Source organism: Neolamprologus multifasciatus, chromosome 6 (assembly GCF_963576455.1).
Source record: "Neolamprologus multifasciatus chromosome 6, fNeoMul1.2, whole genome shotgun sequence".
NCBI lineage: Eukaryota > Metazoa > Chordata > Actinopteri > Cichliformes > Cichlidae > Neolamprologus > Neolamprologus multifasciatus.
In genome coordinates, this window is record NC_140444.1 from 9,401,099 (window position 1) to 9,428,548 (window position 27,450).

General features: G+C 40.2%; 1 protein-coding gene across 1 annotated transcript; it reads right to left on the reverse strand.

Annotated features, from left to right (window-relative positions):
- Positions 1–2,622: 2,622 nt before the first annotated feature.
- Positions 2,623–21,231, reverse strand: slc2a15b (solute carrier family 2 member 15b). Its single transcript, XM_085161429.1, has 12 exons — positions 20,365–21,231; positions 18,851–18,949; positions 14,635–14,795; positions 14,398–14,522; positions 13,973–14,118; positions 13,501–13,633; positions 13,078–13,265; positions 10,296–10,406; positions 9,434–9,535; positions 8,721–8,796; positions 7,407–7,534; positions 2,623–6,471 (listed from the first exon to the last, which is right to left on the reverse strand). Exons 1-12 carry the CDS (start codon positions 20,407–20,409, stop codon positions 6,244–6,246), a joined length of 1,542 nt encoding a protein of 513 aa, XP_085017555.1. The 5' UTR covers positions 20,410–21,231; the 3' UTR covers positions 2,623–6,243.
- Between the last annotated feature and the right edge of the window lie 6,219 nt (positions 21,232–27,450).

Below are 27,450 nucleotides of genomic sequence, written 5' to 3' on the forward strand. Positions count from 1 at the left end.
TCAGGTTGGTGCTAACCTTGCACTTGAGCGCTGGCAGTATAAATGATGGTGGGTCAGTGGCACCGTGGATGGAGGGGAGAAACTCTCTATCCGTGGCTCCACCTCTCTTTTCTTTCTCTCTCTCTCTCTCTACTCTCTGTCCTGTTATCATCAGTGTGATAGAGACATCATCAAAATCTCCTGGGAGTATAAATAGTGCTAGATCAGGTGACAATGCCAGCTCTGGCCTTTGATGGGAGCTTTAATTTCATGCCTAATTTCTCTCGGCAAAGCGAGGATCGATGCTGGCCTGCCCGTGCTCCCTATCCAAAGACAGAGAGCGAGGAAGGACAAATGCTCACCGCTGAGTGATGTGCAAGCACCAAGACATCTAGCTTACCTGTAAACACACAAGCGTCAGTACTCCTCACAGGAAGCAAATAGGTTGACAAACGTAGACAGATACCAGGTCAAGAAACTCACGCAGAGATGCCTGCACCCACATAAAACTTAAACAATCAATACAGCTGGAACAGATAGCCTTGGAAATAAGAGCAACAAGCAAAATATAACTACACAGCTACCCACCTGTGAGTTGTGTGTGCTACACATTGCCATAGTGATAAATATGTCCCAGCTTGCAGCCCCAGGGAGGCATTGAACTCTAGCCCCTCTATAATGACTTTGTCTACCTATCGATCCGGCCATGATCCATGTACTGTAATTCTTATATCATCAGGCCCGGCCCCAGCAATAACTCCAAGTCATATTTCGGGGCCTCCCATCCACTTGACAACTTAATGATGCAAGGGTCCTTGCCGAGTTTGGACTTTTAGCTCCCCAGCACACCTCTCCCTCTCTCTTCCTCCTGCAGGGCTCTAATTTCCTTCCTTGTTCTTTCAGACTAATATCAGCAAAGGCACCGAGTGGCTGCTCTCTCTGAGGACTTCCCTCTCTGAACCACATATCGTCTCCTTTTCACCTCTGTGCACTTGCAGTATAGCACAGGGTTGGTGTCTGACTGCTGTGCATCTGTCTCTGATTTGGAGCACAGCCCCTTTCAGGCTCCTGGGGAGACTCAGCTGTCCCTCTTTAGACCCTGTTCTTTTTCTCCCTTTGAGCCAAGGCTATATTTCATTGTCATTTCAGCCCTCTCTTTCTAGCCTGGGTGTAATAGCGGGAGATATATGAGGCTTGTTTCTGCAGCCTTCTGAGCTTCCTCAGCCTTTTATAAAACACTGTCAGAGTGACAAAACAGCAGCCCTTGGGTATTCGGGCACAGATGCCCCCTTATCCTGAAGCAATTTCTCAATATCCTGAGCTGATCCTTTTAGTAAAGAGATAACATCTGGGTCCTTGGACAGGATGAGTTGGAATAGTCATCCTGGACAGAGTCGTAGCTCATCGGTATAGCTCTGTCTGCTTATACGCCATGGGCTGTCTGTCAGTTCTGTTTTTATAAGCACTGATTTAGGGTGCAGCCCTTGAATCCTGGGCCAACAGGAAACCACGGGAGCATGCGGCGCCCCTGATAGGAGGTTAAAGCGAGAATTTATCTAGTTATTTTTTATTCTAATGCTGTGTCGGGTTATGTTCATTACTGTCGCCGTTAGAAAAACTCTAATGATGTTCCACCTGGCTGCAAAGACACAAAACAACGCTGTACCTGTGAGACACAGCCCTGATTGAGATGTGAATAAAATCGAGGAGAAGAAGATGAGAGGGAGCAGATGGGGTCTGCAGGCAATTAATGCTGCATGTTGTGTTGTTATTCTTCCACTTTGTTCCTGTCCCTCACCCCATCCTTAGTGACAGCTATCCTCTTTATATGCCACCGCATCTACAGAATTTCTCCTTCCTGTCAGTTCTACCCATCCCTACTGTTTTTTTTTTAACTTCTTCTCATCTCCATTGCAGTCTTCCCTCCTCCCATCTTTAGCTTCCCTCCTTCCTCACATTCACGAGGCGCACAGTCTCTGTCTCCTCTCTCCCGCGCTCTACCACCACCACCACCCCCAGCCTTAATTGGGAGTCAGGGAGAGCAGTGGAAATCGCATTAACGCGGGCCCTGCCTGGGTGTGCCATCCATCTTCTTTTTTATTACGCCGCGCCGGGGCTGCTTGGGCGCTGCCGTTCGATTTGTCACCGGCCTCGTTCGCTGATAACAGGCATTTGTCATCGCCTTGCCTCCCTGTTAATGTTATCATCTCCTCCCTGACAGCCGCCCTCCGCCGGGGAGCGCCGGCGACAAAGCACATCCGTCAAGCGAATATTTCCACGGCTAAGGGGACCGCACACTGCAATAAGCCACATTAAAGCACTTATGAAGGGTGCAGGCCGAGTGTGTACGTGTGTGCGCTTGTGTGCGAGTCTATGTACCGGTGCCATAGTGCGCATTGCATTGTGCGCTGCGTGCGCATACACATCTGCACACACACGTGCGCAGGAGCGTGCGCTCTTGTCAGTGCCGTAAAAAAAGTGAGGTGGGGGCCGACAGGGAGAGGAAGAGGTAATTTGTTGCAATTAATTACGCAGTGAGTGTGGCTTTGTTGTGTAGGAGAGCATTTTATCTGTTGGAATGCTTTCTTCGCCAGGCTGTGATGCTATTTGTTTGATTTATAGCTTCTGCCAGCCCGAGGCGGAGCGAGCCTGCGTGTAAGTGTGTGTTTTCACATGTGCACAATGCTTTGGCATTATCCACAGAAATATACTGTAGTCTCGGTGACAAGGAGCCCTTTGTTTGAAAGTGACATTACGTATGAACAGCCATGCTGCCCCTACTTGTGCCTCTCTGCAAGACCGAAACGCTTCTGTCCATTCAGCAGCAAATCAACAACGCCAAAGCCTGACCTTCCATCACAGTTTGCCTCACTTTTCCTTCCGCTTTTGTGAGTAAAGAAGACGTGTTTTAAAGTGCTGTGAGTATTCTACCAATCCTACAGTGATATGATGATGTTTCCAACATTGGCACGGTCCACCCCTCTTCTCTCATCTGTGATATCAAAACAGGCATTTGACATTGTGTATCCATTCTGCCTCAGCTGGGGGTTGCAGGGCCTGACAGATGGATCAGCCAGCCTCAAGGCAGAGGGAAGAGATGAGCGAAAGAAAAGCAGTGCTCCCCATCTCTCAATATACTGTATGATTCCCAAATATGCCATAGCATGTCATATGGTATGGCAAATGTTCGACCCTCGCAGAGAAAAATAGTCAGTGATGGCACTAACACACTGAGAGGTACATCTGAGCAACATTTTACCAAAGCTTCTTCACGCTATGATCACACAGTTTGAGATGAACGACTAAAGTAGATGGTCATAACTTAGTAACACTTTAGTAACATTTTAATTGACTCACTTTGCGCAGAATGACGGAACCAGAGGTAGATAATGAAACACTTTGTTTGATTTACAATGTCATAACAACATTTTGACTAATACATGCTGCCTCCGTGTCATTAGCCAGAGATCACTTTTTATTTTAATTAACTAAATCTGAGGTTGACTCCAAAAGAGAGTCAGTCACCACAGACACCTGTGTTAGCACATGCAGTATTAGAGTAAAACTAACCAAATAAAACATTTGTTCTTGCTTATTAATTTCCCCATTGAGAAAAAACAGCAATAGCTGGTAGCTGTCTGCAGACATATGATCTAATTCAAGTCATCAAACTGGACCTCTTTGTTATGTTTGTGGTTTCAGACCTCTTAGAGCTCTTGCTTTGCAGGTAATTTTACTCTAGTCTGTACTCCAAATTTTATTGAGTAAAATTCTAGTATTTAACAATTATCCTTAATTAACAACTATCTGTAATTTACCCATAGAGCCTGTGAATGCATGTCGCTAACTAAACTTGCTAGCATTACCAAAACATTAATTTTAATAACTACATACCATCTGCAGGAGAAACACCAGCCAAATTTGACAGCTATTAACATTTTTCTTAATAGCTTATATCTGTGAAACACTTGTAAAGTAAGTAAGGTCTGTTTATTTACCCTTCAGTTATAAAAATCTTCCTTAGTGCATGCAGTACTGTAATATGTTTTTTTCTGAGCACTTGTTGCCCATATTGAGCAGTTAGATGCCTGCTGTGTACGACAGTCTCCCTGTTGATAAAAAATGATGTTATTTGATGAAATTAGATCTGCAACTAAATAGACCTTGTGGTGACAATGTTTTCTAAACTGCTATTACAAAGCCAAGAATGATACTGTGAACCTTACTGTTGAATGATTTATTTGCTAATAAAGCTCCTTTCAGCTGCTACTTTATTAACACGTGGTCGCCAAAGTGGATAGCTATGCATTTTTTTGATTTGGCAGATTGTTGTACCGGAGGCCTCTCCTGATGCAGTCTCAAAGGGATTTTTGTCTCCTCACAGGATAAAACTAGGGTGTCTTTACTTGTTAGGCAGATCTGTAAACCACTAAATTCTAGAGATAATGAATGATTTATTAACCAATAATAAGAATCAGAATAATCCTGCCTTTATTAAAGCTTTAACTTACTGGGCAGCATTTACCTGCATTTCAGGCCAAAGTTTGAGTTCTGTTGTTGCCCTTTGGTGTGAATAGCTCCTTTTGCAACGTTTCTCCATTATGTCAGTGTTGGGAATGATTTTGGTTGCAATTTGAAAATCTCCGTTTTATTTGTGTATTATTTTCATATTTTCATAATTCATTTTTGTTCGTGCTGTAATTGCAAGTGTTGTTGTGTTAGCTTTATGGTAGTTTTGGTGAGACGCAATGATGCCACACAATATTTCTCTTGATTTTAATTTTCTAAGTGTGCATCACATCAGCTCAATGAATGTGAAGCAAATATAGCCCCCAAAAGAAATCAAAGTATTGTGCTAACTCAGAGGTGCTGCTTAGGGCTTGATGTTAAAGTAGAAATGCAGTTCTGAGTTTATGAATGGAATTTGTTCATATTAATGTTTTGTATGTTTGCTTGTTATTATAGGCAAAAAACAAAGAACAAACGGACAAAAGAAATTCAGGGTCAGATGTATTTTTGTGTCTTGTAAATGATAAAGCATTAAAAATTGACTGAGCAATCTTGTGCAGCTACTATACAAGATTCTTCAGCTGTATACTAACTAATTACTCTATATAAAGTTTGCATGCATGTGTATTTGGAGGAGGATGTGTTTGTGCTGTGATCTCTGAACTTGACAAGGCCAAGGTCTGTTAACGTCTTGTTAGTGATCATGATCGACTACAGCTGGGAGTTTCTCTTCGCCACTATAAAAAGGATTTGTTTGACAGCATTCATTGGATTGACCGATATTCAGAACAACGGCAAAGTCAAAGGAATTTGGAGATGATCCAAAACTGACACCTTCAAGCTCGATTAAAATATGTAGCTGCCTACACGGACAAGCCAAATGCCTTCTGGAGAAAAGTTTTATGGCTAGATTAGACAAAGACTGAGCAATTTGGCCAAAAGAGGTGTGCTTGGAGGAGCAAAGGTGAGGCTTTCAAAGTCTAAGAACACTTCACCAACTGTAAGTGTGGTGGTGGTAGCATCATGCTTAGAAGCTGTTTTGCTTTCAGTAGTACTGGTACCTTGCACAAAGTGGACGGGATAATGAAGAACTACTGTCAAATTCTTCAGTGAAAACTTTGAAACAGTTGGGTGTTTCAACGGGACAATGATCCCAAACACACATTAAAACTGGTTTTGGGATGGATACAGGAGGCTAACATTAAGCTTCTGGAATGGCCTTCCCAAAGCCCCCACCTCCTCCATAGACTATGGTTAAAAGCCATTACCACATCAAGAAACCAGTTTAAATTAAATCTACCAGTTCTATCAAGAAGAAAGATCAAATGTCCAGTAGGAGTTATGACAGAAGCATAATTCTGGTTACCAAAGGCATCTACAAAAGGTCCAACCCACTAAAGGACGTTTAATCAAATATTAGTGGGGATATATGTATATTTATGAGTCTGTATGCATACTTTTAATTCTGAGTGGATTTGAGAAAATACAACATGAATTCACAACTGTGTCCCCAGTTCATATTTTCTAAAAGCATTAAAAATGTTTGCCATACAATCATTCCAACCTTAAAAAAAGAACAATTCAAAGGAGTCATTAAAAGTCCAAAATTACCATGACATTCATGCCCATGATGAGTATGTAAACTTCTGACCATAACTGTATACAGTGACAATTTGCACGAAGCAGCTGATCTGACAGTTCCTCGTCTGTATCACTGACAGTGTTGGTTGAGCTCCTATTCAACTGTCTGAATTCCTATTTTTTGTCATGGAAGTCGAGGGTTCCATAGCCGTTCATCAGAGCCATTTTTAGTTCACTATTTGGATACAGCTCTTCTTCACAGATCTCATTCTTGGTGGCAAACATCTGGCTGATCTCCAAGAAAGTTTTGTTCTTGGTCTCTGGAATGATGAAGAAGGTGTAGACAGCCACTCCCAAGCAGACCACACAGAAGATCAGATAACAGAAAGGACCTGTAGCAATCTGGGGTGGAAGGACACACAAAAATAAAAATGTACAGTTAAAGACACAAAACACTCTGGGTTTTTGGAAGATCATTACAATAGATTAACATAAACACAATGCAAACCACGACAAGAGAACATGAAAGGTAGATTATTGGTTTTGTTGGCTTAAAGGTTAACGTTAGCATTAATAGCATTAGCATTAACATAGCAAACTTTTAAGGCAAGTACTTCCCTTTTTTTAAAGCTGTAAATGATCTACTGGGTTTCCAAACTAGCCAGGGGCTTTTTTTATTGCCCTTATTGCCATTATTTTTGCTGGAAAAGACAGTAAGATAAGTAACAAAACAGTGATGTTTTGCAGCAGGGGAAATGTTTTGGTCTAAGGATTAGCTTTCCTAAAGGTAGGCTATAAAACAGAAAAAACACAGGACAGGGTGTTTAGCCTAGCTTATCCCAGAGACTAGAGGAAGACGGTACCTGCTAGCCTGAAGACTAAAAACACTTTCTGAGAGCAATGAAGTTATTTTGCTTCATGTGGAATAAAAACAGAAAAATTAAGGAACATGCAATCTCATATTTTAAGATCTGTGGCCAGACTAATTACTGACTGCCTCGGTCACTGTCATCTTAACAATTAATTGTCCTCTTTACTTTGTAGCTGTTCACTTGGAACGAAGCCGAGGACAATGACAGACAGCAAGGTCGGGACTTTTAATTGGAAATTTTATTGGTATTTGTGGAGTCACTTCTGTTCAGACAAAAGTGCACAGCCAGTCGTATACACACAGCAGATGTGCATCAAATGTCAAGACTACACATGTACAAAAAAAATAAAATAAAATAGAAATAAAGCCTTTTTTACATGTTTTTTCACTATAAACTGGACAGTATTTTTAGATGGCTTTTGTGTACATTTGAATTTGGCTCTGTGGGATAGAAGTCAGTGCTGACCTCTAAGAAGGGAAAGACAAAACCAATGGTGAAGTTGGACATCCAGTTGAGGCAACCAGCCACGCTGTATGCAGCCGGTCGATGAGACTGCTTAAACAGCTCCGCAGTGATCAGGAAAGGCACACCCGCTGTAAAGAATACACAAAAACATATTTGTCTTATTCCAAAAATATTCCCAACAACACCACACGAAGACAGCTTAATCTAACTAAGCATCCTGTTATAACACAAATCACATTTAATTACTTAGTATGGCTATATGAATCTATTGGGTGATGTGAAATTAACATCGGCATCTTAGTTCATCAATTACTTTATCAATACTCCCACTCAGGACTCTTCCTTGGCAGTTACTCAAAATTAACAGAAGATGATTAATGATAAACATTTCACAAGCCCAAGTGCTATTATATTACACTCCTTTTTCTACATGTACTTCATTACGTGTTCATTATTACTCACTAATCATAGACTGACAAGAGAGGAAGGTGTTTGTCAAGATGGCAAATCTCCACTTCTGAACCACAAGACACAGAATAGCTTAGCTCATGCAATTCATTAGTTTAAGATGTGCCTTAACTTTAAACATGTGATTCTTCATTGTTAGAAGTGAAGGCTATGAAGGAGAAATATGCATTAGTATAAGCTCTAATGATTAGCTTTCCGAATAATGTGCTCATTATTCTGTGCATGATAACTGCAGAGAGAAAAGTTTAATATTGTCAAACCAATAACTACACCATAATTTGTCAACATCTGCGGTATATATGGGAGGGCATCAATGTGCAAGCAAGGTTTCATTTGAAGGAAACCATATTCATCACAGCTAGCTTATGAACAATGAGCCATTAGAAGTCTAATTGCAGCAAGAGAAATCCTTGTTTGCTGAGGTATAGATTTTGCCTGTTTGACGAATGACGTTATGTAAACCAGATTTGTCCTAATCCATCATCCTCGCAGGTTCGCTCGACGTGGCTCTCATCGTTGTAAACTATTGCCTCTTAATTCACTTCACTCATCTCATCCAGAGTACAAATGGCTGTGAGAATGGAAGCAGTGTGGCAGTTAGGATTTCCTAATTTACAAGACTAATGAAATACAATATCTCTTCACAGCCAGAGGAGGAGTGTGGAGGATGGGGATGCTGATGTTTTAAAGCTTTAATGCCTGCTATTGCGCAAGTTTCCAGCAGGGTGCAGTGTTTCCTCATACACAGGATTACTTCTAGCTAATGCAATCACATGTAGGTTTGAAAGTGTTGGAAAGTTTTCATGCCAGATACAGATACAAGATTGTTTTTTTTGTTTTTTTTACCTGGACCTATGCAGAAGCCAGCAATAATCCCAATAACACAGCCCACACTGATGTAGCGCATGTAGGACAACTGCGGCTGTGATTGGTCAAACACAAGTCATGAGTTGCAGATGGTCACACACAGTTTTTTTTTATTATTATTATTAATTTATATGATGACTTCAGATGGAAAAATCTCTAAGCCTATCTGACATTTTATTTTGTTTTAAATATTGCGTCAGTGTCCTATGTTCAGCTTCAGTGAGTTTACTTTAACAGCAGTGAAATGGTCACTGAATGAAATGTCTTACACTGTTTTTTTTAACAAATTCAATAGTCTTTTGCAGCAAAACCTGCTTTGCATTTGTGCATAATCCTTTGTGCAGTCCCCCTCTTTGGATGAGACATAGGAAATAGTTGCTAAACATGCAACTGAAAACAATCTTACAAATACGTGTGTTTTGACTGGTGTTCCTGTGGACATGGTAGCTTTTAGTGGCATTTAGAGGTTTCTGCTAACAAACCATGTTTGGAAAGAGGCTTTGAAATGAAGCTTTCACCTGATATCATTTTCTCATTTTTCACAGAGGGTGTCACTTAGAGGCTTTTGCATCTGAAGACATACAATAATTTATGTAAATTATGTAAATTTGGTTATGTCCTAAGCTCCATGTAATGTACTATAATGTCATGCAAAATATTCCTAAACCAGCAGGATATCAGATGACATGTACCTGGAAGAGGACAGACACAGTGATTCCGGCACAGCACAGTCCCATAAAAAGGAAACCACCAATCATCAGTGGTCTTCTGCCCAGACGCTCAATAGTGAAACACTAAATAATGGACAAATAAGCAGGACTACATGTGACTAACTCATAAAAATAGATATTTTACAAAAAATTCTAACAAAAAGTTAGTTGCAATTATACAAATCTTTCGTTTGCCATGCTACCTATGCCTATATATATCTATATCTACATATCTATTTTTAATAGAGTATAACATGACCCTGTGCACGCTACAGAATAAATGACCTTCATTAGGTTTCAGCTCACCTTCCCCTAATCAGATTTTATGCAAGCATCACCAAGACAACAGAAAACACAAACTGAAACAATCAAATTAAAGAAAACAGACTGTGCATGACTACATGTCATAATCAAAATAACCAAAGTCATTATTTCTTTTAAGTATTTTAGGTAAAAAGTTACATGTTTATCAGAAGGGAAGGCATTTGTTTTTCCCAGTTTCTCTTTTTCTTGTGGATCAAGACCAAAGTTACCATCAGTCATACAAGGCACAGATTTATTGCAACCCCAAGTGCTTCATGGTTAATTAATCTGCTAATTCTATTTTCAGTTTAGCAACCATTAAATCCATAACAAAACAAAAAATGCAATTTTTATGTCAAGTTCCCAATATACTTAATTCTGTTGTATATTTTTGCTTTAACACTGGTCAAACAGAGCTCAGACCAGGAAAACAGCAGCACATTATCACATCTGTGTTCCAACGTTACAAGTCCAAAATATAAAAAATCCTTGTATAATAGAAATACATTCATTTCATCTTAATGTGTGTGTGTCTACTCACCCCCAGCATCCCTGAGATGACCTCAATGGCCCCAGTTCCCACTGTTGTGTACTGAATATAAGGGTCAGCGATTCCTGCATTCCTAAAAATGTCATTTGTATAGAACCAGATCTGAAATTGACACAAGGTTTATTGATATGTTGAATCCTTTGGACTATTGATACAGCAAAAATCAAAGTTTGCCTTATTTTCTTAAGGAGCCAAAAAGTCACTCTGCTTATCTGGTAATGCACACGATTCATCATAGTGATCATTATCACAAGGCCGACCATCACTCATGCATTTGAGATACAGCTTTTCATCAGTATGGACTCCTGACAAGTACTCCCCTTGAAATTAATTTGCGCATTCTCATTAATCACACTTTGCTGATACAACATCCATCATTGATGATGTGCGGACAAGATCGTGATCAGTGCAGTTAAATGCTGTCTTGTTGATTTAGTAACCATACATATAACATTTCATCACCATTGGAGGCTTGAAGAATGCAAACAGACGAGCAAAGCAGAAAGCCTGCACAAGCACAAACAATTCCAGAAACTTAAACAACTGGGATAAGATTTGATGAAGATGAATATAAGCTGCTAGGCTAAAACGCCTCCTTACTGAGCTAAAATCTCCTCTAGTATAAGAATTGTGTTATATGAGTTGATTCATATATTTTGTTTTACGCACATGAGCACTAAAGTGCAAGCCAGTAACACTGCAGTGGTGTCAGAGTGCTAAGCAAAGCAGCCATGGCTCATTTCACTCTGAAGCTTTTTTCAGCTTTTTCAGGCCAAACTGTTTGTTTAACAGAAGTAGCCTCATCTAATCACAGACTTTCAAACGTGTTCTTGGATTATTTAGCTCATCTAATCTGACATGCCTCAGTGTGTAAACCCAACCCAGATTTACACAGTGAGGTATGTAAAGTTAAAGTAGGAAAAGTTAAGTAGGACAGAATCACAGTCTTAAAATGACTTAATCTCTGGGCTTACTCAAAGCTACAATGCCAACTATACTACTTCAGTATTACCAAAACAAGCATCTGTCTTGAGAAACTGTCCTTGAGAAGACAGATGCTGATAACATAATAGTTTAATGGCAACTTCTACTTCATACAACCTAGTTCAGGAAACCATTCATTGAGCACATTTGTGTCAAATGTCCTAGTGCCTTACACCTCCACATTACAAAAAGTGGATAAAACCTGGTTCACTTTTTAGTGGAGTGTGTTGATCCTAAACAGATGCAGGTAGCCTCAGCACACGTCTGAACTTAGTCTACCTTAAGAAAAAACAACCAAAGAGCGTAATCCTCATTATCTGTTTTATTACAGCGTTCTTGTTTGGAACTGATTGCGCTCATGCTGAATTATCCACTACAACCAGTACAAAGACACTGAATATCATTCATTACATCCATCCATCCATTCACTTCCGCTTCTCCTTTTCAGGGTCGCGGGGGGCGCTGGAGCCTATCCCAGCTGTCATAGGGCGAGAGGCGGGGTACACCCTGGACAGGTCGGCAGTCTGTCGTAGGGCCAACACACAGGGACAGACAACCATTCACGCTCACATTAACTCGCACATTCACACCTAATGGCAATTTGGATTTTCCAATTAACCTATCCCCACAAGCTGCATGTCTTTGGACGGTGGGAGGAAGCCGGAGTACCCGGAGGGAACCCACACAAACACGGGGAGAACATGCAAACTCCACACAGAAAGACCCCGGCCTGATGGTGGACTTGAACTCAGGACCTTCTTGCTGTGTGGCAACAGTGCTAACCACCGTACCACCGTGCCACCGTGCTGCCAATTTTACATTTTCATTACATACATCTGGAAAATATTTTGTTACCTAAAATTTGACTTTATGAATTTAGTAATGCATTTATTTGTCCCTTCTTTTCCTTCTTCACAATTTATCCATGATTTCACTTGTTTATGATTATGAATATGTAGTCGATGCTTTGTCGTATTCTCTTGCTCCGTGTAGAAGTGGAAGAACAAAAACAAAGCAAGAGCAGCAACAAAATAATAGTGGGGCTGCCACTTTATGATGTGAATGACAGTACAGCTACAGTAGTACTTGCAGAAGAAATAGCTCTTTCATCATTTTTCCTAGGTTGAGTGGCTCCCCAGCTGGCTGTAATAACTCTACAAAATCAGCACCACAAATACTGTAAAAGCACCATGTTGTAACATGTTGAATAATATCTGTTTGTGCACAAACTCAGTCTGTATGAATATGATTATAAGTATCCAATATTTTAAGAAAAAACATGCACATTTACTTTTCAAACTCTCTTGAATTGCTTAGTTCTACTTTCCGTGTCTCAAATTTGGAGACACTACTTCTTCTGGAGGTTTGAAGCCTTCCAGTGTTCCTGGCTGGAACAGCTGGGACTGAGAGACTCAGTGGGGTGCACCCCTGCTGCGAAATGGCACTAGCATATGAGCCTGCATGCCTGGAGCCTCCATCCATATGAAGCAATGAGTACAAAGATGTGTTTGACTTTGTGTTCGGATGGGTGGACCTTGTTATGTGAGGTAACGCTGAGGGAGAGCACCAGGAGATAATGAGGCATGGTCACATCGCCCCCTGCTTAGTCATTCAGTGGGTGTGAGACTGTGATGTATGGATGGACGGGAGAAGCCCAGCTGGGAACTCTCGCACTATAAGATCTCCCTCTCATATAATAACTGCACAGTTGTTGCACATTCAAAATGTGACAACACACACACATATAAACAAAAGATGAAAAAGGCAACACAATAGTTCTCCTACTCACGGCATCAATCCCAGACAGCTGCATGCCGATGTTGACCACCGCAACAGTGAGGACCTGCCAGCGGACACAGCTGTCCATGAGGAGGCTGCAGACTGAGAGGGTCTGCATGGAGGACAAAGAGCGTTGCTCCTCCTGCATCTCTTCAATCTCAGCCTGAATGTTTCCTTTAGTACGGAACCACTTTAGGGCTACAGAACAGAGTGAAACATGAGTCTTTTTTTAAACCAGTTTTAATTCATCCTTCAAGTATCACAGTGAAAGGTTTATGTAAAGTGTGAATCATCAAAATCAGCAGTTAGCTGGTTAATTTAAATGTAGAGATGCACAACTTGACCATGTGATACAGTAACAAAAGACTTTGTCTTGATCTTTCTTTGTAATTTCTACATTCAGAAAAGGTAAGCAGGAAAGGCACTTTTTAACCTGCAATGGTGGCATGCACATCTCCTCTCTCTATTAGCAGATATCGTGGACTCTCCGGAAACCATGGCAACAGTATCAGCTGGACCATGGTAGGAACCGCCACAAGAGACAAAAGCAGAGGCCAGTGCTCTTCCTGTGTGGGGAAAAAACAACAAAAAAACCAAACACCTCACCTAAACCTTGATTTAAAAAAATAATAATATCATCATCTAAAACTATTCATTCCATCTTTACCATATTTGTCTTTATACCTATATTTAGCTATTCCATAAGTAAACATAGGGTGTCTTGAAGCTTTTTCTGGCTGAAAGTATATTGTTTGCAACGCTTTGTGCATCTGCTCAATTCTAGATCACAGAGTCTCTGCTTGCATGCATCAATTCAAAATGTTATTTTTATTACATATTAGAACTATGTCAACAATTACTTGAAAGTCAAAATGAAAGCCAGTCAAACATCGCAGTATAAGCACCTTTCCCAGTATCTCCGAGAGCCCCAGGACCTGAGCGATGAAAACTCCAAGACAAATGTGAATGCTGGGAACAAGGCCCAGGAAGCCTCGCAAACTCTTAGGGGCGATCTCACCGAGGTACATCGGCACCACACTGAGAGAAATCCCTGTAGAAACGAAGAAAGTGCAATTAATACAGTCTGACTGTGCTGGTGCAAAAATGAACAAAACACCAAATATGAACTGAAAAGGCAATTTAAAGCATAAATGACTCAGCTGTTTATAGATTAAAAGAAATGTATATACAGCTATTTTTCACCAACAACACAAAGTGCTGCTAATTAAAGACAAATATGTGACAGTAATAATAACAGTAATAAATATTAAGAGGAGATTATTGACATCGGAATAAATTTTAGTCAACCAGGAACAGTAGGCGTGTCTACCTGAATGTACTCCTGTGATGAAACGCCCAATGATGACCATCTCAGGAATTCTGCACCATCTGCTCAAGCCCATCAGAGCTCCGCCCATAAAAACAAGTGCGGTGGATCTCACCAGAGTCCCTTTCCTGTTTGGACGCAGTGATTCTCGTTGCTCAGCTCTCTAAGTTTGAGTCTGTCACAGGTTAATAGTAATTTCATAAACATGCACTCAAAATTCATAAACATGGTCACACTGACCTTCCATATTTGGTAACTAGTCTGCCCACCAGCAGTGCTCCGGTCATTCCACCAATGGCAAAGATTGACACAGTAAGAGAGTACAAGACGGTAAGAAGATGCCCATCCGGAGTCAAGCCATGACTTTCTAATAATGTCTCATTGTAGAAGTCTTTGATGTACTGGTGGAAAACAAGGTCAATTCATTTTCTAAGCAAAAAACGCCCCAAATAAATCAAACCCAGTGTAAAAAGATTGTGTGCAATCAAAAGATAATGTTACCTTTTTTAGATATCTTATTTATTTAGCCTTTTATTTATTATTCTAGCACAGCGGTTTTATAGGAGCCAGAGTTCAAAATATTGTTTTTTTTCTGACACTGAGCTTCGTGCAGTCACGTGCTCTCTGAAACCAGCTCCTCTTCCTTTTAAAGCAACTTTCTTCTGACCGACTGCCCCTTGCAAACAGAAAGTTTGAAGAGGAGTGTGGAGCTTCTGTGCTCACATCTAAAGCCATGAGACGACTATAATAAATACATCCAATCTTACCGACATAATAAATAGAGCAGCCTGGACTTGTGAATAGTGCAAACACTAAGTTATTATCAATTACGCCGATCAAACTTTTTGAAACCTTGAACATGTTTAATGTGAGCATCCGTAACTGTAACACTACAGACATGACACAAAAAATGAAACATATAAATGATACGTCACAATATATCCCCAAAAGACCTGAAAAATGAAAATTTGATGTTGTAACTTCAATAATTTAATCAAGTCAAGTCAAATTCAAAGCTGAAAAGAACTTATCGACTGCGTGCTTGATGAATCTGATGGTGACGCCTTTCACTCAATAAAGTGTCCTGGAGTGTTCAGGTGTGTGTTAACACAACGACAAAATCTTGGAAGTACAAACCCATTGACCCCAAAGCCAGATGATCCAATGCTCTGAGGAAGTGTTAAAACTTTTAATGTTAAAATTCATGACAGGGCAAAAAACTGAGAAGTAAGGCTTGTTTGGGAGGGTTACCAGGAAAAAGACTCAAAACAAACACACAAAAAAACTCAATCCCTCCAACAGAAGAGTGATTGAAAAAAGAGGGTAACAACAGATCACATTTTATTTGTATCAGTATCAACAACAGCGTCAACAGATTATCAAATGATTGTCATACCAATTACATTAAATCATAACCAACTGCTAAATGGTCTTGTCTTTCTTTCTACTCTGCTGGCTGATTACTGAAGTGCAAGTTTTCTTTAAATTTGATAGTAAACTATTAAACTAAAATACATTTTACCTGAGATTTATTGAGTTTAAAGTCTGAAAAAAAGGATGTTATGTCGATACTCTGAGACTTGCGGGCTCTGCTTTGGATATCAGTCTGAAATAAGCACTCTGGCTTTCTGATTATGTAATCTACGTTTTTATATTATTTATTTTCAGACAAGTGGCTCAGGGGGTTGGGAAGCGTATCTGTAACCGGAAGGTCGCCGGTTCGTTCCCCGGGCTCTCTCCTGGTCATTGTGTCCTTGGGCAAGACACTTTAGCCTACTGGTGTTGGCCAGAGGGGCCGATGGCGCGATATGGCAGCCTCGCTTCTGTCAGTCTGCCCCAGGGCAGCTGTGGCTACAACCGTAGCTTGCCTCCACCAGTGTGTGAATGTGAGAGTGAATGAATAGTGGCATTGTAAAGCGCTTTGGGTGCCTTGAAAAGCGCTATATAAATCCAATCCATTATTATTATTATTATTAAGATTTGTCCGTATCATAATATCCAAAGCACAAAACTATTTTGTCTTATTGAACAGACTGACTACTGTGCCACACTTTGTGAACATTATGACAGCACAAAAAGGACGCTAACGTTACTGAGAGCAGATAAATGTTTGACCTCATCATTTGAGCAGAAAATTTTAGATCACTTGACACTAAGACACTGACCCAAACAAAATGAACTGAACTGCTCCAGCTGTCCCTACTTCTGTGCAGAGCATTCAGGATTTGGGGAAAAACACAGTATTTTTCTGTTTTTCTCAAGAAAAAGATTGATTTTATTCTCACATCTGACTTCCATATCAGACGGGAGTTGGCCTACGCTAGCTAAATTGCTAGCTTAGCCAAAGGACACAAGCAGAAGCAACTAAATTGGCTCCATGTCTTTTGAAATTAGCCGTGCCAGGAAATAGTTATTACATTAATGTGTGCGTTTTAGAGCATTAGAGAGATGACTTGTGACTTCATTCCATCCTCCCGTGACCAGTAGCTAAGCTAATCATCTTGTGAATCTATTTTTATAAAAATGAAACTCATGTCAAGCTTCTAAAGCTGGGCATACACTGTCCGATTTTGTCGTGCGACTGTTTTGGGGATCGGCCCGAGTTTCGCCTTAATCGTGTGTCGTGCATCGTGTAGTATACATGAGGTAAGAAGAAGCGATTAACACCTCACGACCAGCTCCCGATCATCAATCGTATGGTCGCAAGAAAATCAAACCTGTCTGAAATCCTTTCGGCCCTCGTGAGGGTGTCACCGCAGCCTCTCACACTGCGCACGCGCAAACAGAATTGGAAGTAGAAAAACGGAGCAACACGGCAATGCAGCGTGTGATCTGCAGTGTTGCCAACTTAGCGACTTTGTCGCTATATTTAGCGAGTTTTCAGACCCCCTAGCGACTTTTTTTCTAAAAAAAGTCGCTAAAAAAAGACGTGAAAGCGCATATCGCTTTTACTCTCAACAAGCAGCGGGTGCTGTAACGCAGTCAGTTCTTCTTTTACTCTTATGCTGTTTTGTGGATCAGGTTTAAAACTACTTATAAACACACACACACACACAAAGTACCTCCACCAGAGCACCTATTTCGGGTCACTTTTGCCGGTCCAAGCCCGGATTAAGGAGCAGGGTTGGAATTGTGACATTAAAAAAAACAATAATTGCTAAAATAAATTTAATTTGTAGTTCTAAATAAACTCTAAATGCATTTAGGATGTTTTTTACTCACTTTATGTCTCTTCCACGATGTTATTTCTCTCTCCAACAACATAGGTTACAATGTTTTATCGATGGTCATGCAATTGGTCATGCAATTAGCATGACCAATTATGCAAATTAGGTGATGACGTCATTTAGCGACTTCTAGCGACTTTTAGGACAGCCAATAGCGATTTTCCTTACTGAGGAGTTGGCAACACTGGTGATCTGGACACAAGCAATGGAGGCACAACTTGTAGAACTTTGGCGAGCTCATCCGAGCATTTCGATGTGCCCTCACAATATTATCACGACCGCACCAACCATGAAAAGAGTTGGATGGACATTGCTGCTCAACTGCAGCCGCCTGGTCAATGTTTTTCATTAGCAATTTAGCAAAGTTGATGGTGGTGGTGTGAGTGTCAGTGTCTGTTAAAGACAGAGAGGGAGAGACAGATTTTGTGTTATAAGCTTCATGTTATGGATGCACAGTGTGAGCACTCAAGTCGCATCAGAGCATCGGGCCGTATAGTGTGAGACCCTGCATCGTGACCCACGAACTTCTAACCCCTGCGAATCAATCGTAGACTTTGAGCAGGAGCTGAATAATGCGACTGAAAAAATCGCACAGTGTATGCCCAGCTTAATGTAGACAGTGCATCTGCAAGCATTTCAACATGTCTAAAACTCCCTCTAAACCAATTACAGTTTCATTGTGGATATTTAAAAACAATAGCATTAAGAAAACACCCTGGCTGGCTGATTCCTGACCTGGGACTGATGCAGGGTTTTTATAAATTTTTTGTTACTTTAATCCACGACTATAAAACATATTTATAAAGTTTCAACAACAGATACCAAGCTCTAGAAAAACAATGCAAATGAAAGCTGGACATGAAAGGTTTAGCTGACCCTAAGTCCTGAGCTACGAACATGAGACGATACCCTGAGCCTGCTCACATGCTTCTATGGGGCTGGAACACATGACTGCACCGCGGCAAATTCGACATCCAAGGAACATTATGGATTAAGAGCTACAGCATATCAATGACATGGTGAGGTAGCTACATAAGCCCACATGACCCCACATGACAATTTATTTGTTCAGTTGGAGTGTTATGTTCAAATGGGTTATTTAACCATTGAGAATCAAATTCCATACAGTGTTTAACCATAAAGGAAACATTTGTGTTCTCACGAAAAGCATGCACGCAAATGAAATCACAAAACCAGCAGTCTTTTTATGTAGACGACGATGAAAATACCTTTGCAGGAGAGTTGACAACGGCCAAGTTATAGCCATAGAGCATAGAGCTGCCAAATGAGGCCAGGAAAGCCACTGCCAGCAGAGGCTTTGTAAGATGCTGTGGAAAACACAAAGCAACACATGAGGGGAAAACCAAGCTGCAAACAGAGTTTACGGTCTCAGGGATGTCTAACTCATTAGACATTGTGGGACACAAACAGTCCACTTTGATGTGAAGTGGACCAGGCCAGTGAAACTCCCCTTTCTGTCAGTGTAAAGCAGTTTAACTATTCATTCAATTCAATTCGATTTTATTTATACAGCACAAAAGCACAACAACTTTGCCTCAAGGGCCTTTATGTTGTAAGGTAAAGATCCTACAATAATACTAGAGAAACCTCCAACAAGTATTTGGTGACACTGGGAAGGAAAAACTCCTTTTATACCTTTTATAACAGGAAGAAATCTCCAGCAGAACCAGTCTAAATCCCAACTGGTCAAGGTTGGGGGTTAGTGAGGGAAGCCATTTCAATTTCAACAGCTTGTCTGTTTTGGACTTGATGAAGAAATGTTGTAGTGAATGAAAAAGTGTATATGCAAGGAATAAAGGTGTAAAATCACATTAATTACAATTAAAGGTCTGCCATTCTCTCTCTCTCTCCATATGGCCATTTTTATCTAAGCTGTAAAACCTATTTAAACACAATTAAAAGTCAAAAACTTACGGGCTTTGTCACATTCAGTGTCAGAGTGGAGTCTTTGCTTGACCGATTCTGGCTCCCTGACCTTATGTTTGACACCCCTGATCTAATAGATTTCACCATAACTAAACAAACTGGAAGCGTAAACAATTACCCTAAATTAATATGTTAAAGCAGCAGACTAAATGTTACAGTTTAGTCAATGTGTATTGAAAAATCAGCTAAATGATGTTTAGTTTAAAAAAAGTCACCATGATCAAAGGTACCTGACTTTATTTAGCATTTAAAGCTGTACAACAACAATCAGTCATAACAGATAAGATTCATAGTCTGTTATGACTAAAGGTAGTCAACAGCTCCTCTGAGCCATTGTCACTCCTTTTAAATATAGTTCACAGGAGACATTGCACCCCACTCAGCAACAATTTATTCTGATTAAATATCTCATGTGGAGCTGCTCACATGTCACACCACTTTAAAATGAGACACGAGTAACTTCTCATTTGCCGTTTAAAAACACACACAGGCTACTTTTGCTTTTAAAGTCCCCTTTAGTCTTTTTTAACCTGATTTGTGGTAAATTGAACGATGCTTGGAATGTCATATGACGTGGTGACTGGTGCTATTGTACGAGTTCAGTGTGTCATGATGAGTTTTCCAAGGAACCCAGTAAGCATCTTATATGAACCATGACCTTGAACCATGTTGTACAATGAGATTAGGAGGCATTCGCGACATAATTCCAAAATCATGTGACTAATAAAAGCGATCACTGGGAACAACCATACCGCCCAGGAATTAGATCTAATTTTTTCAAAATGCTTACACTTACCGAGGTGAGTTTTTCATTGTTTCCCTGTAACAGTTCTTCCGCCATTTAAGTCATAAATGATTATTCCCCTTGTGTGAGTTTCTTCGTCATCTGCAAAACTTTTCAAAACTCTTTTCACTGCATCCCCATTTGTAGAGTTTGAGCCGTGATCGTGTACCGGAGAGGAGGCGTGTCGTGTTGATGGGCGGAATTTCCACAGTCGTTTAACCGCCTGCAAAGCAGGCCCATCCCACACATTTGATCGTTTCCCTTTCCCCAGCAAAGATCACGAGTGTCATCCTACACCCCAGAGTGATTAGAAATTTAAAAAACATTTTTTAAATCATTTGTCAGTTAACATGATTACACAAAACCTACCTTAAAAACCTTAAATTTGGTGGAAGAAATTGATTTACAGTTTTAAGATTTTATTTTTCCTTATACACCTGGAGGTCTGTTGTATAAATCTAACCTTGACGTGATTTTAAAGTTGCACTGAACTTTGCATTTGTTCCTGTTTAAATTCGTTTATCTTGTTTCATCTCCCCAACGCTCACATGAGTGCAGCAGAGCTCCTCCCTTTTCCAGCTAATTACAAGTGATTTTAAACAATCCAGTCATTGAAGCCTAAATCACTTGCTAGTCAAATGGTAGCTGCACGATTTTACAGAAATATATAAGTGCAGCCTTTCACTTCTGGTTAAGTAAGACGCTTTCAAAGCTGACATCCTTATAAGTTTAACTATGTTATGTTTTATTGCTTTATGGTAAAAATAAAAGTTGCTTTCTGTAACCTCCGTTAATGGAAATCGTTTGAAAAGAATTTAAGATTAAATTCGGATTTTTCTCTTACCTTTACTGATTAATTAAAGTACTTGGAGTAAGACTTGCATTTTTTGCTTCCCTTTTGGCTTTTAATTTGAAATGTTCTATAACATAGGTGTCAAACTCTGGCCCGTGGCCCAAATTTGGCCCACAGCCTAATTACATTTGGCCCGCGAAGCCATACCAAATTATTATCAGAGCTGGCTTACTGGTATATACAGCTAATATATATATTGTTTAGTATTAAGCTTTGCTTGTTCCATATTCAGTTTTTCAGCAAAACTTGTTTGAGTCCATAAGAAGAGATTCATTCTTAAATCTGGAGGAAGATTTTTTTTTCAATACATATTAATGTTAGCCCGCGACCTTGTTCCAGTTTTGAATTTTGGCCCACTGTGTATTTGAGTTTGACACCCCTGTTCTATAAGAATAATTATTCTACTCAGAAACGACAAGCACAAAACCTACATTTCCAGGTGTAGACATCATTTTTTTCATCTGCTCACAGTTTTGTCCTCTACACAAAATGCAAATAAACAATGTCAGTTAATGTTCACCAAAGTGATATGCTCAGCATCAGATCTTCACCTGACTGTCATGGATAAAGACCTGTTTGGTTGCCTTTTAGTCACAGCTTTTAGTCACAGTACCATCTGCTTTATATATGATTCTTGAAATGTCTATAACAGGGGTGTCCAACTCCAGGCCTCAAGGGCCGGTGTCCTGCAGGTTTTAGATGTGTCCTTGATCCAACGCAGCTGATTTAAATGGCTAAATTACCTCCTCAACATGTCTTGAATTTCTCCAGAGGCCTGGTAGTGAACTAATCATTTGATTCAGCTGTGTTGACGCAGGGTGATATCTAAAACCTGCAGGACACTGGCCCTTGAGACCAGTAGTCGGAGACCCCTGTTCTATGGTGATTTCAAGATGAGATAATGGAGTTCCTTGCAAAAATGCAAAAGCCTTGAGCCACCTTTAATTTTTTAAAACACATTTTCTAGTTCTAATTTAGTAAAAACATACCTGTGTAGAAGGACACACAATGTTACTGCAACATTATTGAAGCAGTGTGGGATCATCTTGATAAAGAACAGAAAAAAGGGCAGCCAACATCCAAAGTGCAGCTTTGGATGTCCTTCAAGAAGTTGGAGAGCTACTCCTGGAGACTACTTAATGAAATGACATTTTCAAGTTTGTTGTAAGCACAGAACAGTTTAATTGTGTTTAGAAACTAAAAGCTGAGAAGACAAGAAGAAATCAAACACAAAATATGTAAAACACAGCTAAATCACATGAAGTATATTATGCACTGTGAGAAGTTTTAATGAAATAATAATAATACAGGGATATGTGAGACGAAGTGGAGAATGTAGTCAGCAATGGACTACACAAAGTGGCACAAGATTTTATTTTATTTTTTCATGGGGAGGGGGTGATGGCGACTTCACCTCCCTTACACCCCTTTGCTACCTCCATCAGATTTCTCCCTGCTGATATTTCCTGGTATGATATAGTATATTCCCTACATAGATTCCTCCAGTACACAACCAATGACCCTTTAAACATATGCTCCTAACTTTAAACCAACGAGCCAAGTTGAGACCATCATGCAGGTCAAATGACTTGTGTCATATGACTTCTAGCGCTGTGAAATTTATGCGGCATCATGCTGTTTTTGTGTATAAAATCAATTAGGCTGGGAACAGGGACATAACTCACTGGGCTGACACCATAAAAGAAGAAAAGAACAAATGTGTAATGAAATGAAATATTATGAGGAGAAGGTGTGTGCTGACACTAAAAAACACTCGGTAAGACGTTTACTACGCAACACAAACTTGATATTTGGCATACATGTTCACACATATACATATACATTTGTATACACCAAATTAATAATGACTGTGAAGCATAATTGTGGTCTTTTTGTACAGTTTGACTTTTAATTATGCCATGTGTAAAACATTTGTGGGATTAGAACACAAACGCACGTGTCTGAGCTCTTGTCTTTTCCCATCCATCCATCCTTTTCCACTAATTCAATCCAAGGTCACAGGGGGCTGGAACCTATCCCAGCTGAGAGAGGGGACAGGCCATAGACACCCTGTACAGGTCACCAATCTGTAGCAGAGCTCCTCCATTTTCCAGTCACGTTTCAAGTGTCACTTACCAGCTCTTGTTCGCCTCCAGTTCCACAAAATTAATAGATAATTAAATAAATTTGTAATACCTTTTTTCATCATGAGAACAGAAAAAACTATTGCAAACAATTGAGGGTCTATAAAGGCAAACATTTGATTTAATTCACAAGATAATTAGATTCAGTTTGAGTTTTTGGACACTTACGAATAGTGCAAATAAGTTTAGAAAGTTTGTTGTAGTCAGTCATGGCAAACCCTGCCATGTAAAAGGTAATTAGCTGACCTAATAGTTAATTAAAATATTGATTAGTGTAGCTTTAAATGTTTGCTGGTGATCCTGGTCAGGTGACTGCAGCAAAGGAGCAACAGAGTAAGGAAAGTGACAGCTGCAGTGTTTTTATTTCTTTGTGTCTAAGTTAACTTACAAGAGCCTCTGGCCTGTAGTAGTTCATCAAAATGAAGTCCTAAATGCATCAAAACACATATTATAGAGCAACGTTAGTTGGTCTGTTGTGTTTGTGTTTAAAGAGCAACACTTGATTACAGTAAACGATGAACAAATCTTTGCTTTTATTATAAGTAAATTTGGAGACTGAGGTCTGTGTCTCTTGATGGGTGTTGATGAATATCAGGCCTGTTCTCATTTGTTGCTCACTGGGCTTCTTGGATCAAGGTCAAGAGTGCACATTGAGGAACACGGACAAAATGTGAGACTGATCAAAGTTCACGTGTTCATCTTTTTACGTTGTTTAGGCTCATGTGACTCGGAGGTTCATGCTGGTCATTTTTCTGCTTAGGATAAGAAGAAGTGGAATAATTCATTTATCTTCCATCAAAAGTGAAACCACAGCATCATATCGCAAAGACATTTTTTTCTCAATTTATTGCGATTCTCACCATCTGATTGTGTCTGCTCATTAACACAATGATTAGGAGAAAAACCAGATAGAGACTCAGATGCTGACAAATAAAAAGCAGTGAAAAGAAATTAACATCTCCCTTACATAATTTACAATAGGGACATTTCATGATCATAATCAGGATGCGGAACTACATGATTTAATTTCCTCCCAGCAGTGAATAAGATGTCATTTGATAAATTACCCATCAATAGCAGACAGTAGGGATGCTGTGCAGGGAAATGCAGCGTGTGCATGTGCCTGTGTGTGCCTCTGCGTGTGCTTGTGAGTGAGTTTCGTGTGAACGTGCACAGCCATGTTGTCACAATGAGGATGCTCAGTGCGTGTGTGTTTGTATGTGTTTGTGTGTGTGTTGCGGGAAGCTCGGAATAACCTCACATTAGCAGCCCATTATTTCAATAAACCTCCTCTTGCATCCGGTTGACAGATCATCTGCCTAGAAAAGCAGATATTGTGGCCTTTAATCAGTCAGCCCCCTCTGAGCCTCCGTAGTCTCTTGTGCAGTATTTAAATTCCTCATTTACTCTGTTGCAGGCGGGACGTGCCTGTCCCCCATTGTTCGCTCTGAATAAACTGAGAAGCTGATCGTGTTAAGTGTGGCCATGATTGATGGCTGCTGATGAAATCTAATATACTCGCCCCATGCCATCGTTTAGCAGAAATAGGATTAGAGAAAAAGACTCCTACACCAGCTGATAAAAGGTGGAAATGTACTTAATGCACTTAATGCTTTTTCAGATTTTTAAAATTGAAGAGTTTTGGCAGTGGTCGAGTAACTCCAAGAGGAGTCTGGGACATTAACTGTTGACTGATGGCTGTGGGTTGTGGGGTGTGTGATGAAACTGAGTTAGTGAAATGAAGTGTGAGCGTGAGTGAGGTCAGGAGGCACGGATTATAAATCTAAAAACCATAAAGCAGAGTGACTGTCATCAGTCGTGTCACGATAATTATTTTCACGATTGTTATCACAGCTATTAAGCCTCCTTGTGTTCGTGGAAAGGTCAGTACACTGCAGTGGCAAATGGCACATGACTCTGTGATATAGCTGCTTTAATGTGTTGATGAAATTTTAAGAGATGAGAGCGGAAGTGAGATTTTAGTGACCCCTTGTGGGGTGTGAGCTCCAGTTCATTATGGAGCGATTATCTTTATGAAAAAAGAAACTATAGTCTGTGTACTCTGTGTTAGACTGATTTTTTTCTTCTGGAAATATAAGTATTTCTAGCTAAAGAACACACAAACACACTGGTATTTAGATAGACAAACTATAATATACAAACACAAGCATACGCTTTGCAGCCCAAATAAAGCAGTTATAAGTTTAAGCGAAGCCCTGTCATCCTTCCTCTAGTCTCTTTTCTCCTCTGTTTTGTGTTTTACCCCCTTCACAGCTACATTATCACTTTATTTGGGTGTAATGGATCTCCCTCCTCCCCTCCCGACCGCTCCCATTGGCTGTGGCTGGCCTCCAGCCCAGCCCACCTGCTCCACAGCGCTCTCCTTAATGTGACTGGCCGAGGATGATGGATTGCCTACTGTCACTTCCACCTCCTCCTCCAATCAACAACTAGCCATGGAAATTGATTGTTCTAATTTGCTCTCATTATTATTATGATATTAAGCACAATATACAGACACAGCTCACTGTCAGATCTGGGCAACGCCATCATTAGTTACAGAGGCTGGAGAATACGCCTCAGTGCGGTTTTCTCCCACAGACGCCAAGATGTAAAGGAATCAGCGAGCGTTGGAGAAGCATACTGCTTTTTCTTAATAAGATTTGCCATGCAGCACCTCGCTGAGGTGATGTAGCATCTAATTAAGTTCAATTCAGTGCATCTGGGAAAGAGGGGGAAAAAAAGAAGATATGATTAAGTTCCTCCATGTCAAACGCAGCGTGTTCACGTGCAGCTGCCGGATCAGGGGAAATGGGAGGTGCCAGTGTGAGGAAAACACTCGTCTCTACATCTGCAATGACTGCAAATTGTACAAATCTACAGTTATTAAATGCTGCTCAGAACACGCAGTTGAGATGCAGGACTATACATTTACAGAGTGAATGGTACTGAATAACAATGAGAGTGCACAATCTATAGGAGCTTTCAGAAAAATCTCCATTTCAGAAAAATACTAAAAATGTACAGTATTTCTGTTTAAAGATAAAGTGTACACTATATGATGACCTTATGCATGACCTTTCTCATTCTTCATCTCATTAAACAGCTTCTGTCTTTCTCATCAGGCTTGAAGTTGAACAACCGAAGATCAGCAGTATCATCATTTTGAGTGCTTTAGGCCTTCTCCCCCCTCTGCTATATTCACAAGCCTGATTTGAGATGGTACAAATGAGACTCCAAAAGGCCAAAGCAAATACCAGAGAAATCTGCTGATCATGATATTACCAGAGCAGCCCCTCCAGCTGTATACGACTCCTGTGTTGCATGGACCAAAGTGTATCCCCAGCCATGCTGTTATCAGCCCAGAGTATATTGGATACTGCTTACATTAACACACAGTGTCTAACAAACCGCTTACGCTCCTTTAATTGGATTACAAGGAGTGCTGCATTCCCATTGGTGAGATTAGAAGGGTCCGGGCACGGAGCCGACTCCCCCTCCTCCTCGTGAGTAAGGTATCTGATTCGTCGTCGTCTCTAACGACCTGCAGATGCCAGATGTTTGATTGGTGGAGTGGTGGTGGCACGGGTGTTTATTGGTCCATGACAGTGTAATAAGGGCTATGCCAAGTCGACTGTCAGGGTGTTAAAGTGTCTACTCTGATCTAGGGGTGATTAATGAGGCTGTTTATTTATTTACTGGCCTTAAATACAGTTTGTGGAGATTCTTTTCTCTAAGTAGATTTAAAGGTCAGTCTTGAAATTGCCAGACAGGATTTAAACATGTAAAATATAGCTTTTTATATTAAAAATGTTATGTTTGAAAACAACTTAATTTTACCTGTATTTGAAACTGTGAGGATCCTGTTTAATGCTGCTGTTGGGACTTTACATCAACTTTGGGGGAGTTTTGATCCTACAGTTTAAAGCTTGCACATTTGTAACACACATCTCACCACAGTTAGATCAAAATAAAAATAAAAATAGAGGTCTGTATCAATAGTTTCTGATATTAGAGACAAAGTATTGAAATCATTGTTTAGGTGATTTTCAATTTAAGCATATTTCTATATTTTCTCCATTTACCATTCTCTGCTTTGTA

Coding starts and splice junctions, on each gene's coding strand:
- slc2a15b (XM_085161429.1), bottom strand. CDS start 20,409: ATGGCGGAAGAACTGTTACAGGGAAACAATGAAAAACTCACCTCG. Junction 18,950..20,364: donor ACAATGAAAAACTCACCTCG/GTAAGTGTAAGC, acceptor TGTTTTCCACAG/CATCTTACAAAGCCTCTGCT. Junction 13,266..13,500: donor TGTGCATGCCACCATTGCAG/GTTAAAAAGTGC, acceptor TCTGTTCTGTAG/CCCTAAAGTGGTTCCGTACT.